The sequence below is a fragment of the Pleurodeles waltl genome, chromosome 8, assembly GCF_031143425.1.
Source record: "Pleurodeles waltl isolate 20211129_DDA chromosome 8, aPleWal1.hap1.20221129, whole genome shotgun sequence".
Taxonomy (NCBI): Eukaryota; Metazoa; Chordata; class Amphibia; order Caudata; family Salamandridae; genus Pleurodeles; species Pleurodeles waltl.
In genome coordinates, this window is record NC_090447.1 from 146078887 (window position 1) to 146097966 (window position 19080).

The 19080-nt window shown below is 44.3% G+C and overlaps 2 protein-coding genes across 3 annotated transcripts in view; one reads left to right on the plus strand and one right to left on the minus strand.

Moving 5' to 3' along the window:
* ANKRD42 (ankyrin repeat domain 42) overlaps positions 1-7613 on the plus strand; it is a 241548-nt gene extending 233935 nt beyond the window's left edge. For both annotated transcript variants that reach the window (XM_069203944.1, XM_069203945.1), the window contains one exon: positions 7332-7613. In XM_069203944.1, the coding sequence (XP_069060045.1) occupies positions 7332-7433 (102 nt within the window). In that variant the 3' untranslated portion in view covers positions 7434-7613. The remainder of the gene's footprint in view (positions 1-7331) is intronic.
* Positions 7614-15303: 7690 nt separating this feature from the next.
* CCDC90B (coiled-coil domain containing 90B) overlaps positions 15304-19080 on the minus strand; it is a 66016-nt gene continuing 62239 nt past the window's right edge. The window contains exon 9 of the mRNA XM_069203946.1: positions 15304-16347. Coding sequence (XP_069060047.1) covers positions 16292-16347 — 56 coding nt within the window. The 3' untranslated portion in view covers positions 15304-16291. The remainder of the gene's footprint in view (positions 16348-19080) is intronic.

Below are 19080 nucleotides of genomic sequence, written 5' to 3' on the forward strand. Positions count from 1 at the left end.
TTCTTCAAAGTCATTTAAAGGAGCATCTCCAACAGCTCCATCTAAATTTGACACAGCAGGTAAGGTGTCTAATATTTCTTGTCCTTCCGCACCTAAACAATGTTGAAGAAGCGATGTTTTCCTTTCAATTGATAAACTGCTACCACAAACCTTTAAATAGGTTAAAAAAACTTTTTTCCATTTTGGCCAAGGGATTGTGGGTTCACCAGGAGCAGACAGAAAGAAAGGAGGAGGAGAGATATTCTGCATATTTTAAAAAAAGAAGTAGAAAAGTAATATGGAGAAGAAGTTAAAATATAAGTAAAGAGAAACAAGGGGAAAGAAAGAGAAAAAAACAATGCACACCAACAGGGCACAGGAAACAGACGAAAGGCAAAGAAAGCGGTGCACAAACGGAGTTGAGAAAATAGTAATAAGATAACTATCAGAATTTATACTGATTAAATGTAATAGCTACTGTGCAGTACAGTAGGACAATATAACGTTTACTTTTAATAAACATAAAGTTGTACTTTTAGGAAAATAAGATGAAGGTATAATGTATTAAAATGGAATTGGATTAAATGTTTAAATATAAGGTATTCTAATGGAACTGGTAGAAAGAGTAACTTTTATTATGTTTCTTATGCTTAAAGCAAACTGAACGTTTGTACACAGTAAATAATGTACGAGCAAGTCTTTGCTCGAGTTATAGAATGAGAATGTACGAGCAAGTATTTGCTAGAGGAGAAAACTTGAAGCGTCTGCTCATGCAAAATAGTACGCACACACTGTCGCACGGGAGCGTTCACACTGACAGCATGAGACGGAGTGCGTGCAGAGTGTTGAACACGCGCTGGGTGTAGGAAGTTGAACGCGCGCACAGGAGCGTTTTTTCCCATTGCTTGGTTACCGCACGTGCGGTCAGCCAAGCAACAATGAGGTGCGCGCGAAGTGCAAATTAAAAATGAACAAAGGTTAAAATAACACAGCGCGCGAGAAGCGTAAGTTTGCACAAAAACAAGGAGCGCGGGCTGTCAGTGTATTGAAATAATTGAAACTAGAATTTAGAAAAAGCAAAAATTATGTATAAAAAAAATCAATAAATGAGCACAGGCTAAAACGAAATATAGAACAGGAAGGGAAAAAAAAATAGAAAATGAAGAAGATTGACGAGCACCACTAATAAAGGTATAAGGGCTATAGCACACAGAAAAAGGAAATGAGGTAGACTAAGAAGTGGTTTCAATACCTTAGAGCAGAAAAAGGGAGGTGAAAAGAACAAGCCCAAGGCCAAAGGCAGGCTAGAGTTCCTTTGGCAGAGGAGATCATTCGCCAGTATCGTTGCCAAAATGTAGTAAAGTAGTTACAGATGGGAATAGATCCACGGAAACGAAGTGGTCTTCAGAATTTTATTCCAAGTAAACTTCTCAAGTGGAAAAAAGGAACTCCAACCTCACCCAAGCATCCAGCACTTCCAACTGTCCAGTATGGAATGCTGTCACAGCTGAGGAAGAATCTAAGGGGCATATTTATACTCTGTTTGCGCCGAATGTGCGTCAAAATTTTTGACGCACAATCGGCGCAAACTCTGCCCCATATTTATACTTTGACGTCCGACCCCGTGGGCGTCAAAGTTCCACCATGTGCGTAATTTTTTGGAAGGGGGAACCAGCCTTGCGTTAATTATATGAAAGGTAGGCGTTCCCTTCCAAAAAATGACTTTAAGGCCTGTGCCCCATATTTATACTCTGATGTCATTTTGACGCACAGGAGGGGGCAGGCCTTAAAAAACGGCGCCCAGCCTGATGGGCGCCGTTTTTTAACGCCTGGGTCAGGGCAGGCGTTAAGGGACCTGTGGGCTCAGAAGGAGCCCAGAGGTGCCCTCCCATACCCCCAGGGACACCCCCTGCCACCCTTGCCCACCCCAGGAGGACACCCAAGGATGGAGGGACCCATCCCAGGGAAGTTGAGGTAAGTTGGGGTAAGTATTTTTTTTCTGTGGCATAGGGGGGCCTGATTTGGGCCCCCCTACATGCCACTATGCCCAATGACCATGCCCAGGGGACATATGTCCCCTGGGCATGGCCATTGGGCAAGGGGGCATGACTCCTGTCTTTGCTAAGACAGGAGTCATGTCAATGGAGGTTGGGCGTCATAAAAAATGGCGCAAATCGGGATGAGGCCTGAATTTTGCCTCAGACCTGACTTGCCCCATTTTTTGACGCCCAACCTCCATTTTCCCCTACGCCAGTGCTGCCTGGTGTGAATCTTTTTTTTTGACGCACACCAGTCCGCATCGCCGGCTAACGTCATTCAATAAATAAGGCACCCGCATGGCGCTTTGGAATGGCGTTAGCCGGCGGTAAAGGTTTTGACGCACAACTGCGTTGGCGCAGTTGTGCGTCAAAAAGTATAAATATGGGCCCAAATGCCACAGGTAGAGTTGGAAGATACCATACATAACAATTAAACACTACATAGTACAAACACCCCAAATAACATAGGATACAGCCCAACATACTACCTACAATATTGTTTAACACTAAATACAATACTACAAACAGCTATTCTGATGTACCAGCCCACAACCTAGTCAACACTCCCCTGAGACCCCCCAGATAATACACCAGTCCAGAGAAGGCCAGAGCGTTTCCTAAGAGGTTGTCGCATGGGATTAGAAAAGGTTGCCACCCCCAGAAGTCACTAAAGGATATCATAAGTAATCAGTATAGTTTGTTGATTCTGAAACATTATGTACTGCATTCCATTGAGTGTGATTTGAGTAAAATATTTCTATTTCAAAAGAACACAGCTTGGCTGGACATTGAATTATTAACTGGTACTGGCTATGACATTCTGACACACTAACCCCACTCCACCTCACTGAGAAAGCCTTAGACTGCTTATTTTTGCTACTGTAGGGGTTAAGTGCTAAAGCTGGGTACTTGCTGCCCAGTTTTGGATTTAACCGTAAGCCTCAAGACACTATTGGTAGAAAGCTTTGATTGACGCAGTCTAGTCCCATTAGCCCTTGATTGCCCTGGGACTCCTAATAAAATCCCACTATGGACCTCAAAGGTCAGTCTGCAACGAGCATTAAAGGCCACTCTATAATAAGGATCAGAGGCCAGTCTGTATAAACATCAAAGACCAATCAACAGAGGCAGCGTGGATCCCATGGGGCACCCACTAGGCCACATTACTGCCATACCACCACTATTGAATGTGTGACATCCCGAGTCAATAATCCATATTAAGGCAACTGCTTTGCCAGTCTGGGGCTTCTAAGCCTATTCATATATTGAGAAAAGTTCAACTATGTGGCCCAGAATACAAGGTTCTATGATAGAAAACCATGATTGGCTAACCTGACACAATTCGGGATCACTTGGCAGCTATAGATTGCAAAAAATTGGGATGTTCCTAGTGTGTACCAAGATCCCGGTGCAAATTAAAGCATAGGACTGTGACAGGCGGTGAATTACTGTCACAAAATAAACATGCAGTGTCAGCTTGGCCTTTATGTAGCCTGGCTCTATAGGGTGGTGTGATGCTGTTTACACTGATTAGCCTGGGCACATAGAATTGCAGCCCATAGTAAAGTGCATAGAGATCCCTCATCTGCTATTCTTACGCAAAAACCATACAATTGAACTGAACTCAGAAACTCTTATACTACTGCAACATTTACAAAACCAACATAACTTTATGCCATGTGGCTACAGTCCACCAATGACTAACCTATCCCACCTGACAGCAAAAGTCTACTATCGAGGTCACATTCGTTTAAACCAAATTATAAAATATACAGTAAACCAAAGGTCTATAATTGCGTAAGATGTGTGTATCAATCCTGTCTTTAAATAAATTTGTTTGATTAGTCACCGTTCTAAGAATTCTTAACCATTCCAGTCACATGTCGCAGGCAGCCCTACAAGCCTCATAGATGTCTCATGACCGAGTGGCATGTGAGCCAAAGCATGCTGTAATGTGGGACCTGCAGTTTCATTTTAACATTGTAAGAATGGCCTTCAGTCGGTTAGGGCCCCAGGCTAGCGTCAGACATGACATGGAGCCCCATTGGCAGCAATGCAGGATTTTAAAGACTGCATCTCACAACTGATGATAGTCTGTAGAGATATGCGAAGGCTCGTGGTCACTCCATAGTTGTATTAATGACATATGAAGCACCTGCTGGTGGTTGTTACTACTGAATTCCTCTCAAGTACATTCTTCTCTTCCATGAGTTAATCCGTTATTGAGAAATTACAGTGCCAAAATGTAAAATAACTGGGTAAATGTGCCCCCTCTTGAGACTGGATGTGTAACTTGTTGAGCACCTGTATGAATTATAGAAGGTGTGAATTGTTATTGTAAAAGAATCAAAATACTGTCTTTTGTTACTGGTGATAACGTAATTACTTTTTACATAAGCACAGAGGGGCAGATTTATCATAGTGTTGTGTTGCCTTTGGGTCACACAAAGTAACGCAAGGCCAATGCAAGACTAAAGTCTGATTTACAAAGCAACGCAATACCACATTGCGTGGCCATGCATTGCTTGGTAATTCTGGAGGAATGCAAGCCATTGCAATTCTCTGCCTTGCATTACTGTGCCCTCGGAAATCGTTCCATGGGTGGAGCATGGGTGTTCCCACACATACATCCATGGATTCTTGTGCATTCCCAGAATTACCATGAGTGGTAGATCTGCCAATGCCTCAAAATGCTTCCCAGGGAAGGTGTAACAAGGAGAAATATGTTTATTTATCCTAGTTTTTCCTTTTTCTACTTTTGTTGCGCTCTGCAGCACATGTAGAAGGGTCAACATGCCCTAAAGGGATTGTTTTTTTGCAGGAAGGCTTTCCTTCCTGCACAAAAACAATCCTGTCCACAATGCAGGCACCCTTTCATCACGGCGCAAGGACAACGCAGGACATTGTGTGCCATCGAAAGGAGAGGACAATAATGTAGCATATTATGTTAAATATGGTGCATTCCTGCCCTCTCTCCTCCACGCGGCTCAGCTCATCAAGGTGTGTTGCTGCATTGCGTTGCATGAACGTTTGTTAAATCCGGGCCTAGGAGTGCCTGTTTATTCTGTGATGCAAAAGTATACAAACGCCCAAGACTTGAGTGGACTGGCCTTGTAAATGCAGCGAAGCTAGTGGCAAAATGTACTACACACAAGTAGGAATTGGTACAGTTAGAAAAAGACAAAATGTTTTAAAGATAACACCTCATTTAGAAAGTCTGACTCACATTTTCAATACAAAAAGGCCAGTTTCTGCACTGAATAACGTTCAGGTTGCACATGCACTGTGCAAGATCTTACATTTTAGCTTACTCACAACACTGTGTGTTTTGGGGTCTCACCACCAACAGATTCAGCTGTTTGTTGCAGGCCTCACTGCCAGCATTGCCAGTCCCTTGCTCATGACTTGACGGCTTTCTTGTTAATCTCAGTTCTGTGCTCTTTATTGGCTGGTTTCCTTCCTGTTCTTGTTCCGACATTTTGGGCAGTGTTTGTTTATCCCTACTTTTGGGTGACTGAGATGTACAGGTAGTCTGCTGATGATACCTATTTTTTCCTTTCACTTCCAGTTTTTCACTGTTCTTGACTGAAGGTTCTTGTCCTTTCTCTGTGCTCCAGCAGGACACTTGTTCTCTCTTTCTCACTCCTGAATCTCCTCCCCTCTCTGTCTGCCCACCCTCCCACGTGCTGCTTCTTCCTTGTGGTTTTTGTTTTGACTTCCTTGTTACACTTTTTGAGCGCATGCTAGCGCGCATGTCCTCTCTCCCCAACCAATCAAAGTGGCCACACAGCATTGGCAAAGCAAAGCTGATTGATCTATCTTATTGACCCCAGGATCCGGTTTCTTTGTTAAATCCAGTTTAGTTGAAATTACCAAAACATAAAAGGGAATTTTGGGCGATGGCCTGCTGAAAATCAGCGGCCTGCAGGGAGCAGTGGAAGAGAAGATGCCGGGTGCCATTGGTGGTTGCTAGGCATAGCAAAGGGTGTTTCTCCAATGAAAACCAAATGTAATATTATAGGGCGGGCCCTTTTGGTATGCTTAGCAAGCACAGCAGTCATGGCAGCTGGACTGTTTGCAAGTTAATCAGTGCCTGGCAGTATTGATCAAGACCTGGGGACGTGCAGGCCAGAGTTGGGGACCTCTTCAGTATTGACCTGGTTTGCTGAAACTTAGGGCAAATTTATTAAAGGGTTACATCTCTTTTGCACCATGCAACGGGGTGCAAGCGCGACACAACCCTCAAAATGAGATTTATCAAGCCATGAAAGGCCACCTTGTGTGGTCCTGAGGGGCTTAATAGATCTAGGCTAATGCAATGCAGTGCAAATCGCTGTGGTACGTTACTCTGCCCCAGTGAGATGTTCCGTGGGTGATGTATGGGTGTTTCCATGCAACACACATGGATTTTGATGCATTTACAGATTAACTGTAAGTGGTAGACCTGGGAATGTTCCGAAACTGCTACGCCTCCCCAGGGGAGGTGTTAGTAGTAGAAATATGTTTATTTCTCCTCGTTTTTTCGTCTCACTATGTATGCTGCACTCTGCAGCACACATAGAAAGTGGGAAAAGCCGCAGGTGATTGTTTTTATTGAGGATGGTGCCCCTTCCTGCACAAAACAATCCTGCTTACAACGCAGGCACTCTTGCACCGTGGTACGTTGGCGCTAGGCAGTACACCGTGCACCAGCGCTAGGAAAAAGCAGGAATGCACCATATAATGTTAGATATGGCGCATTCCTGCCCTATCACATGATACTGCAAGGTGACTTGCAGCACTGCATGACTTTTTGGTAAATCTGCTCCTTAGTGGCAGCAGGCAAAAAGCAGCTGGGCACCAACAGTGGTTGCTAGGTATATCAAAGACCATTCCTGAGATGGAAATCAAACATTGCCTTTGAGGAACAAACCTTTTGGCACCCTTAGCAACAACAGCAGTCTCGAAAGTCAGATACTCTGCAACCAAACAAGTGTTCGTGGCATCAAAAAGCAGGAGAGGTGAAGGGGGATATGGAAGTGCTGGTGAAGCTCAGACAAGGAGGCATGCTCCAGTCCCCCCTTTCCCCAAAATAAATCAAAATAAATATGATCCACAGGCCTTTTAGGAATCTTAAATGCTTTGTTGCATATTTTGTGTTGTTCGTAGTGTGGGGTGAGGTCTGCTGCTGCGTGGGGTGTTTAGTGGTGACAACACCACTCGCCAGACATTAATACGAAACGCACACAAACCGTTGAAGACACTTCAGTCCTGAATGTTTTGACCAACACATAGCTTCAATATTCGTAACCATGCTTTTATTTGTTTTATTAGGGAGCCAGAGCACTAGATTCCCCCAAGGAAAAGAAGAAACCGAAGAAGAAACAGCAAGTCATCCCCGGAGGAGTGTTTGTGAGAAGAGTCACTGAAAAATGAAGGGACACTAAAGATCTTTTGCAAATTTGCCTTAAGATAATGATCGATTCATGTACGTTCTGGCCTTCGCTTCTGTAAAGATCTGGAGCTCAGCTGCGATTTCTAAATGTGGAAGTAACTGTATTTTTGTACATTAGTCGTGTTACATCTGCACTTTAAATAAAATATACATCTGTTTAATGTTTTTCACAGCAATGTTTTGTTCAAATTCCTGTTATTGTGTTTGGATACATTTCCAGTAGTGTGTAGAAAGTAAACGTTTAACCTATGACCTCATAGGTCATAAGTATTTTACCGAGGTATTAGTGAGACCCAGTGGACTTTGTGGGTCATAAGAAAGCACCTTGTATATAGAGGTGTCGTCTTTTTCATAAGGGTCACAATGGGATTGAAAAATAAGCGTGGGCACTCTTAACAAAGTGGCACCATTTGTGGTCCAGGTCTTTTTGCGACAGTTTCATTTTTGTAAACATGTGTTGCAAATGGTGAATCACACGTGTCTTGAAACATTGGGCAAAACTTGACATAACTAGAAGGCACATTAAAAGGGCGTATGTTGGATCAACCCTAGTGAACGTCAGGTAAATGTTGTGGCATAGCACCAATGACATCCGCCCATACTTGATAGGATTTAAATACGTAGGATATCTTTCCGTGAGATTATTATAAAAATCACACACAGGGTGAATTTTAAAGCTATCTGGGATATTAAAATTGGGAAGATAGGAAACCCCGTTTTTGGGTTGACACCGGCCTTTACATGTTGCACCAACACAATACTATCCTTTTACATGTATTCATTCATTAAAAAACAAAAAGTATTACAAGTCTTATTTTTCTGCCTCCCTCCCCCTTACAACTCAAAAAATTGCCTCATGTTGGTTAGGCAAGGAAGCGTTTCTGTGTGAGGATTAACAAGAATTCACTGGCTTAGAGGCAACTTGAGCTGTCTTGCCAGCCTCATGTTTTAAAAAAATAATATAAATATACCTGCATAGAGAGACTTTCAGTCAGCTCTCTTGACTCATTGGTCTGGTCAACTGTCATTCACGTTTTGATTCCACCCACCATAATATGCAGAATGGGGCAACAGGAATCCCACTTTATCATGTGCCTATCCTGCCCTATGAGTAATGATTTTTTGTTTGATCGCTTGTTCGCAGTCTCTAAAAAAAAGAGCACACTTCAGTGCCACTACTGATTTGCTTGCAGTCTTTTTATGGTCTGGCGTGACAGCGCAGTTGTCACCAGACAATTATGTGAGAATCACTAGAAGAGGGGCTTTGGCCCACATGTTGAATGCCAGGAGTACATATTTTGATTGGGCAGAATTTGTGTGCTTTCACAAAAATGAGCTTGCCACATAGGTAGATGTTATCATTATGTTTATTTATTCAGCTGCCTGAACTTTCAGGGACGCACATTGTAATGCTATTAAAGTGTCTTAGATAGCTAGATAATTTAAAAGGTTTTTGTCTGGTAGCAGCACTGATGGGAGTCATTAACAATAAGGATGTTTAGGTCTGGCTTGACAGTGCAGCTATCACATGACTTTACATGAGCAACAAAAAAGAGCTTTCAGAGTCATACTGAGAAAGGGGCTTAGGCTCCACCCACATGTTAGTCTCCCTAAGTACAGGATTTGATTGGGCAGAATGTGTGTGCTTGCAGTACAAATACTGCATGTATTTCACTTTTAGGCTTGTGGCAATGTTTATACTTGACGCAGTACGACAAACCCATTGGGTGTTGTCATAAGAAAATTGCTAGCACAGGAAGCCCAAAGGTGGCAGACTGTGCTCCACAGCAGATTTATTAAACATTCGTGAAAGGGCAGGAATGTGCCATATTTATCATTATAAATACATTCCTGGCTACCTAGCACCAATGCAGACACCCTTGCGTCCTAGTGCAAGGCGGTGCCTGTGTTGAAGGCAGGATTGTTTTTGTGCAGGAGCGGGAACCTTCCTGCACAACAAAAATCTTCAGAGGCATTTACCTCTTTCTAAGTGTGCTGCAGAACGCAGCAAACTTACAAAGTGGAAACATGGAGGAGAAATAAAAATATTTCTCCTTTTTGCACCTCCCCTGGGGAGGCATAACATTTTGACAAATTCCCAGGTTTATTAGTGTTGGTTAATCTGGGAATACACCAAAATCCATGGGTAGATGCCTGGAAACCTACCTGCTCCACCCATGGAATGCCTCCCTGGGTCAGGGTAACCAACGTGTGATTTGCGTTGCGTATTCTAGATTTATCAAGCCATGCAGGGCCACGCAAGGTGGCCTTGCGTGGCTTGATAAATCTGACGTAGTAGTTCCGGTACCCTTGTATGGCACAAAGGTGATGCAACTCAATGATACATATGCCCGTAATGTGTGAGGAGGTCCAGTTCTTTGGGTCATTTGGAAGTAGAGAATCACAGCAAGTCACAATCTGTAAAACCCCAATGACTGATTACAGTTGCAGGTATTCTGACCAGATGGGACTGCATGCAACAATGATCTATAGATACAATGCATATGATATTCCCCAATTGGAAATGGTGCTCAAGCATAACCAAAGTAAAGTATGTTTAGAGAACTCAGCTGACAAATTTTCTTTATCACATCAAAGACAGTCTGGGTTTTGAAGATGTGTTCATTTAGCCTGATTTTCTCACCCCGTATTGCACACCTAAAGTAGATTTCCTTCCAATGCATGCTGGAATCACATACACTCTGATGAATACATCAATCTGCAAATTCCTCATTTTATGAATCTCCCCAGGTGCTAAATTGGATCTGCAAATTTATGAAATAGCTCTTGCACACAGACAGGTGATGTCATCTACTTCCATTGTGATCCTGTCCCACCTAAGTACAAGATGCCGCTAATTGATAGAAAAGTTTTGCCCCGTGCACTGATATCAAATCCTTTTTTTTTTTGTTGCATATCAGTAAATGTTCAGGTATGTTGCTTCCAGAGGCGTCACAGTGGGACATGTGTCGGAAACAGATCTTGATTATTGGTGTATATTACCTAGTGACGGTCACCACTAGGTAGTTATAGTTATAACAGGGTTTCCATAGAAAAATAATTTTTTGACTTGCCTATACCTTTGGGACCATTTGATGAATCTTCACCAAATTTTCCCAAAAAAGTGTGCCAGTAATCCTTGTTGCGCATCGAAAGTTTTGGGTGGTCCGTCAAGTGGGAGCTGATAAGGGGGGCGGGTAAAAAAAATGTGTTTCTCATGTTAATCCCCATAGGACCTTTGAAAACGACAACAGCAGAAACCGCTGAATGGAATGACACCAAATTTGGCAGAAAGCTAGCTTTCGATACGCAGATTACGCTTTCACTTGTTTGGTGTAAATCTGTCTTGTAGTTTTGGAGATATAAAATGGAAAATAAATGTAGATATCAAAGGCCCTGGATCCTTTGCGACGATTTCGCGAAAAGTAACAAGCTTGTACAGGGAAATGCACAGCTCCGATTGGCTGCCAATACTTCAAACTGGGAAGTGTTATCGGCCATCTTTGGACTCTGCTTCAGCTGCCTCTCCAGAACAAAAAAGCATTTTTACGTTTTAACCCCAAATTCGGGAGAAATACAAAAACAAAAAGTACAAGTGTGTGCTCCCACACTTGTTATTTTTACAAGCCCCTGGGTGGGCCAGGTTCTGGGGGCATTTACATTTTTGAATGGGGGCCGCCCAGGCCCACCGCAGCCCTGGGGACCACAACCTTCCCGGGGCACTGCATCAAAATAATGCAGGGGGCTGACCCCCACTGCAGCCCCTAGTACCGCCACCTCCCCAGGGCACTAATTGTAAATAATGTGGGGGTGGAGGGCTGCCCGGCCCCACCACAGCCCCAGGGACTGGCACCTCCCCGAGGCACTGAATCAAAATAATGCAGGAGGCCTATGCCCCTCCCTCCCCCCGCAGCTCTGGGGACTGCCACCTCCCAGGGGCACTAATTCTAAATAATGGGGACTGACTCCTCTCTGGGCTTTGAACTTAAGAATGGCAGGTGGGCTGCCTGGCCCCTCAGCAGCCACAGGGTCCGCCACCTCCCTAGGGCTTTTAATTTAAGAAATGGGGGGGCACCGGCCCCCCCTGTAGCCCTGCGGACCGCCACTTCCCTGGGGCTTTAAATATAGGACTGGCGGGGGGCCCCCCTGCTATGTCTCTGTCCGTTCTCAGACATAGTAAGTGAACAGTGAAGCCATTTAAGGTGCATGTGCTGGACACTGGTCATTACAGGTTCCCCACCCATGATGGCTTCACTGACAATAGGGATGTTTGGTATCAAACATCTTGTATTAATAAATCCTCTCTGAATCCAGTGATAGATTTATTAATACATGCACTCGGAGGGCACCTTAGAGGTGCCTCCTAAAAAACCTACCAACTCCTAGCATGGGCACTCACTGGTCAAAACCAGTACAGCCACCTTAGACAGAGTTCTGGACCCCTGAGGTGACAGCCAATGCTCTCTAGGGCTCAGAACAATGGCCTGCTCTGGGCAGGGGTGTGACCTCCTCTCCCAGGCAGGTTTAACATTCCAGGACGGGGAGCTTCAAAGGACTTGCTGCCTCTAAAATGCGACCCAGCCTCTCCAAATGGGGGGGGGAGGCTTACCCCTAGTTCCAGATTCCACTTTTGGCAGCAGGACTGGCGGGAAAATTATTTAAATTAGGAGGAGTGCCCACTTCATGCCAGTTCCAGCCCTAGCGTGGACGAGCTGAAGTAGACACTACTTGTTAAATTCCTCCACCTTGCATGGAAGGAATTAGGCCAATAGGATTAGGGCTATGCCACTTCCCAAAGGAAGTGTCGTCACCCTAAAGGTGCATAGCCCATTGGCTACCACCTGGCACTCCCTGCTTATAAGGCCCCTAAATTCAGAATTTAGGTGGCACCCCTGAAACTTAGAATTAGATTCCTGTTGACCTAAGAAGAACCAGACAAAACAGGAGTCGTTTAGCAGAGAAGACTGAAGACACCAACTGACTTGGCCCGAGCCCTACCGGTCTGTCTGCAGACATCAAAGAAACCTGCACCCAGAAGATGACTGACCTGCGGCCCAGTGACCTTCAAAGCCTTGGGAGGACTGACTGCCTTCGATAAAGATCAAGAACTCCCATGGACAGTGGACCTGTCCAAAGGAAACCATCTTTAAAGAAAAAGAAGTCTGCCTGAGGACCCGCAAAACCGCTGCCTGGAACCACTTCTGCACCCAACACCTCCGGGCTGACCCATGTGGACTCCACAGTGACGTCTCTAGCCTGAATCGGAGGACTCACCCTTACCATGACCTGCCTGGTAAGCTGTTTCCGATGCCAAAAGAAACCCCTGCTCCCAGAGCCCCTGGGGAGCTGGACCATCGATGTCCCTATGACCCCTGGCATCTCAACTTACCTGGGCAGCTGTGGGTTGACCTCTCCCGTCCTCCTGACCAGAGCCTGCATCCCGTTCCTAAAAGTGATCTCCTCTATTGATCAACATTGGGCACTCGATGTTGTGTTGGCACTCTGTACCCGGACGGCCCTGTGCCACTGAGGGTGTAAGTTTGGGGCTGCTTTTTGTTCCCCCCCCTTGTATTTACCTCAACTCCAGGAGATAAATCCCTGATCTTGTTTTACTCACCTGTAAGCAGCGCTCCAGCGGATATCCCGTCTCCACTGGATAGCATTAGGGGCCCGAGGCTCTGTTGGCACTCTGCACCCGGCTGCCCCTTGTGCCGCTGAGGGTGTAAGTTTGGTGCTGCCTTGTGGCCCCTCCGCTGCTTGCCCCAACCCCCAGAGACCAACCTCTGACACTGCTTGTACTTACCTGGGAGTAGTGGGTCTTCATTCCCCCCATTGATTAACATTGGGCACTGACTCCGACTTTGACCTTTGCACCCAGCTGCCCCGCCCCGTTGGGGATGCACTCTTGGTATCAACTTGAACCTTGCCCTGTTCTAGTCTAGAACCCTGAAGACTGGAATTGTAAGTCTTGTACTAACCTATGAAACTACATTCTTGTTTTCCTCACATAGGTTAACATTGAACTCTGAAAATTGCACTGTCGATTTTTGAAACAGCCAGGTGTTTTTAATATAAAAACTTTTCACCTTATAAGAAAGTTCTTTAGTTCAAAGCATATATAAAAGCAACTTTTATTTTTCTAAATTGGTCTCTGATTTATTCTTTGAGTGTCTCTCGTTTATTGCCTCTGTGAGTATAACAAATGCTTAACACAACTCCTTGATAAGCCTAACTGCTCCCCCACACTACCTCAAAAAGAGCACTAGACCTATCTATTTCCACCTATGCACGCCTCTGCACAGTGTACTCCCTGTGTACGGACATGTAAACATGTGAAGGTCACACTGTTATATTTCAAATATGGAATTGTCCTTTATAGTGAAGATGAAAGTGGATATTTCAAACAGTGTGTGTGTGTGTGTAAGTACTGAGAACTTTATTAGCATACTGCACACGTCTATGTGCTATATTTTGCATAATTTCTAGGTACTTTAAGTTGGCAAAGTCATGTATTTGTGAAAGTTAATTAATTAGCTCACGTAGCACTCCAGGGCTTTGGGGACCTGCCTGTTACTTTACTGTCCCACATTCGCCAATCTCGTCACATTAAGGGATGTTTCGTTTTAAAAAAAAAAAAAAGTCAGAAACAAACAGCTCCCAATGTTTACTTTCCCAAACAGAATTCACAAGGTCTGATGAAATAACAGAACTGGTAGGGAGGAGGCGAAGACGGCGGTCTCCAAGTTCCCAGAAAAGGTCCGGATGCATGAGCTGAGCTAATCAAAACTGAAAATGAATCGCTCCCAGACACCGTTCACATGGGTTTGTGTCGGGGGCAAGAAACGGGTGAAAACCGAGCAGAGCTGGCAGGCACACCTCTGTTTGTAGGCCAAGCACTCTGTGGTGGACTCCTTTACCTCTCCTACTCTCCCTCCCCGGAGCAGATTTAAAAGCAAGCGGGTAAAATGCAATCATTCACGTTGTCTGACACGTCAGACACCGAATGGTTGCTCAGTGGGCTGATCCAAACATGATTGACACAGACAACAAAGCCAATGGCTGAAGCAGGCTGACCCAGAGCCCCTGTAGGTATGTCTTCCTGTGGACTGATCCAACAAGTGAATGACGCTCCAGCTGAGTATTGGCTGAATAGGTCTGGCCAAAAGACTCCCTTCGTATATGTCATATTATAATTCTGTATATTGTTGTGGTTACTAAACAATACCAGCCGCTTATGCTGTCAAGGCAGACCTAATACAAACTTGTATCTTTTTATGTAGTGCACATGTGGCTGTGCCTGTTCAATAGGCGACAGCCATAGTAATGACACCAGATGCCCAGGGATAAACAATGGAGGGATCACTGGAAAGAGAGGGTTTTATTTATTTGCTGTGCCCCTCTGTAAAAAATAAAAAAAGCCAATTGGAAGGTACCTACTGTTATGAGAGTTTCCATCAACTAGGTGGTAGAATATGGAGAAACCAACTGTACTGAGGTGTGCTGTAGCAGGTTCAGTGTTCAACATTAAAGCCCACGATCTACCCAGAAATTGGTCACTTCAATCGTTTTGAGCTCTGCTCTGACACCAGCATTAACCAACTCAGTGGTCAGCTGTGTTTTTGACAGTGAAATTGGGCCAGGTCAGAGATCACCCGCAGCTCGCATCGAGACTGCTGCCTTAGAAGCAATATTTGTAGAGATTAAAAAACTGGAGTCCTTTATGGTTGTTGTGTCAAGTGCAGCAAACAAACGTGGGTGGAGTGGGTGCACAAGGCTGCCTCTTCTAACCTCAAACATTTGGTCTAGACAACATGTAAAGATCTAAACAATACAAAGTAAACACTATGGACCTTAGATGTTAAACATGTTTTATTTTCTCCACAAAATGTATTCATAAACAATTTATGTAATAATAATGAATAGTGCAAGTAATCATGCAGAGCTGACAGATGTCAGGGATTTTAGCATTTCTTTTTCAAAATCAACACCAAGCTTTCATAAACTCAGGAGGAAATGCATGCTGCCTAAAACAGTGTATGGCATGCAGAGCGGCCCAAGACCTGGTGGGATTTAAACACAAGTGTGGCATGAGTCCAGTGACAGGATAATACTGCGACCTCACTGAGATGTGGTGATATCGGATGAGAAGGAATGTAACTGGCGGACTGCAGACCAAGGGACACCCTTCGTTCTAGATTAGCCGGGGACATCACTTTCGAGAATCCGCTGAAGTCTGAAGCAGAATGTTCTCTAGCTGCCTGCCTCCACCTGCTTTAAAGGAGGCTCAGATTAGACAGTCTTGGAGCGGGGATATGTAAACTGTGGCTGGGCTCTGGACCCAGACCAATAGGAGTGCATACTGCGGAGCCCCGTGGTAAAAGCTATGTTTGCCAGTGGTTACATTCATAAAGAGCAGAGATAACGGACACCTGTCTACAGACGCAAGATCTGGAGGTAAAGGTATCATGGATTCACAATCATGCTATCCACAGTGCTCATCTGTGCCATTAATGCCTCAAGTTACCCCAGAAAGGTGAAATGGTGGCACACATGAAGTGACTCAAAAAGAGTACTGAACGCACAACTGAGAATGCGGGTTCCAGGTTTATTACAATGGTGGAGCCGAAGGACCTGTGTGTGTCATCAGGACGGTTCAGAGTGGCCACAGATCCAAAGGTCCATATGTATCAAACAATCCTCGCAGTATCCTTTTCTTAATTTTCTTGAGTAGGGCACGGAAAGGTTGCCTTTCAGTTCCTCCCCCTTCAGCACGTCTTTGGTAATGTTCAGAAATTAGATGTCCAAAAGGCCACTGTTCCGCAGTTAGACTTGCGCAGTACTATTTCCACAGTCGATAAAACCCCAGTGCTATTGCTAGACATGCAAAAACGGAACCTGCGAAAGGAAAAACACACGGGTCAAAAGGATTATTTAAATGCTTTCAGCATCTTACATTTCACTCCCAAAATTACGTTGCACAACACAAAACTAAGGTAAAATACTTGTCTGGGACACTGACACCCCACTGACCTAAAACACACAAACATTAAAATGTAACCTTAGAAATAAAAAAATAAAACCTTTAAAGTTACAGACAATAAAAAAATGTTTTCTTGCAGCAGTCAGTCAGTCCTCTGGCTTGTCTCAAGAACTCGGAAAAGCAGAGTATTTTTGTTCACATCTCTCATGCCTTTTTCGGATTGCCTGTTCTTGTCATCTTATCTCTAATTCATTTGGCCTCCTAGCGGTTATACAGCACTCACTGCTTTGAATTGGGCAAATATCGCGCCTTTTCAACTTTTGACCAGATATTGGGCCACTATTCTAGTTGTTACAACCAAAACAACTTCTTCGTCCTTAGCTCAAGACCCCTTAACAAAGACCCAGTAGGTTACTGTTTCCCTGATCTCCAAGTTAAGTGTGTAGCTCATCACAGAATAGAGATGACCTTCAGGTAAACCACACAGGCATGTGTCAGCACCTTCTTATTTTGTGTTGATCATGACTGGGCCAATTGGCAGTTCAAACTTATGGAAACTACAAAGAGTTTGCAGTGCTGTGAGTTACCCAAGGGCGTTAAATAGGATTGAGGGCATTTTGAGGTGTTAAACAGACGTTAAAGTTCTGTGGCACAGCACTTCTCCAGTGCCTGCAGGGCCAAAGCCTGGCACCAAGCAACTGTAGCAGTAACCAACTTCCTCCCGGGGGTATACTAGGTGATGATGGTGTTTAGGCCGATGTTTCTAGCTTAAATTTTCCATTTACCCATAATTTTCGAATGGATATTTATTCCTGTGTGGTCTCTATCGGTTCCTACCGATCATGTGGTCTAAGAGATGCTGGAGATTTGGCAGCATACTTAGGGGGCGCCGTTCTACTACAGAGATCTGCTTGGAAAGCCTCTTGGGCCCAGATTCTCAAAGTTGTCACGGAACGCAGCACATCAGCCTGTCAGCGTTGCGTGACAGGGAGGCAGCAGGAGAGCGTCATATTCACAGAGATATGGCTCCCTTCTCCCCTCTCCCTCGTGCTGGCCCTGATTTCGGACCCTGTGCGCCAGGCACACACCTCAGCGCCATAGTGCTAAGGTGTGTGCCTGAGTCTACCACAGATTTCGTACAGGAAGGGTACCCTTCGTATACAAAATATTATGGCTAGACAAGTGAAAAACCTTTTCCTACTTTGTATGTGTGTTGTACAGTGCAGCACAGATGCAAAGACGGAAAAGAAAGAAGAAATGACAAACTTTCTCCTTTTAACGTCTGCTTCTCATTGGCATTAATTTTTGGTACTAAACCCGGTCTACTCATGTTAGTAGGTAGGGTTTAGCGTCAAAAAGCATGGGTCGTTATATGGAACGCCCATGTATCATCCATGCAACGCCCCCTTGACGCAAACAAATGCAAAGCAGCACTTTTACTTTTGAAAACAAGCTTTGCACTGGAAAGTGAATCAGGAAAAAACATTTTGTGCTGGTTATGCCTTCTTGAAGTGCTGTGCCCAAGGGCTTCAATACCTCTTTGTTAATTATTTAAGGTCTCTGAGGCACAGAGCTTCATTGAAAGTGTTGTGTTTGTGAAGCCAGGTGAGCCAGCAGTAACATTAACATACAAATGTCTCCTGTTTTCTTTACACTTTACTATATATTTGACAAACCGAACATTTTTGGAGAGGCTCAAAATCTCAATGACCACAATTAAATAATTAACAAGACAAAGAAAATAAAGAGGTCTTGAACCCCCCCCCCCCCGTTTGCTTGCCAGGTTACAGCATGTCAAGTAGACCTATGCTATGTGCAGTGTGGCTTCCGAGAGACATGCGCCTCCACTGTTTAATCTGCTGTTTCTACTCTGAGCACAACCTCCTCAAAGTCACGTGCATGTTTGCCTTAATCTCTATGACTGTATTTCTGAAAACTGCTCACAACTCATATGAGCGATAACAAGCTCTTCTTCGTTGACTGTCATACCCCAGCAACATAACGATACTTAGGACCTAATTTAGATTTCGGCAGATGGGTTACTCTGTCACAACGGTGACGGATATCTCGTCTGCTGAAATATAAATCCTATAGGAAATAATGGGATTTACATTTTGGCAAATGGGATATTCGTCACCATTGTGACGGAGTGATCCCTCCACCGAAATCTAACTCGGGCCCTTAATCTCTTCGAGCACATCTACTAATCCCATCAACCATGTGCGGGAATTCACATAACTCCCTATTAATGATCACACCTAACTCATATTAATGTAATGTTGTAGGAAAGGTAAAAAAATTAGCGCACTGCCGTAAATATGAAATGTGAAAACATTGTGCATCATCAAGCACAAGTAGAAACTACCTTGCTGTTCAAAATTAAAAAAACAGTTTAGGCCTAACCCCCCCACACTGACACGAGCAAGTTGAAAGGTTAATTCAGGGATGTAGTGGAATAAGAAACATGAAAGGGTCATCTGTTAAAGGCCAACTCATGTCCAACTAACCTGCAAATACTTATGACATCAGCACACGAGTCCCCAGCACACTCTCCGTGCCTACAAACAGACTGCAGACTGATTAGACAACGGGTACATAACTGAATTATCCCAAAGCACACAGGTGCGCGACTTACAATGGGTGCAGGG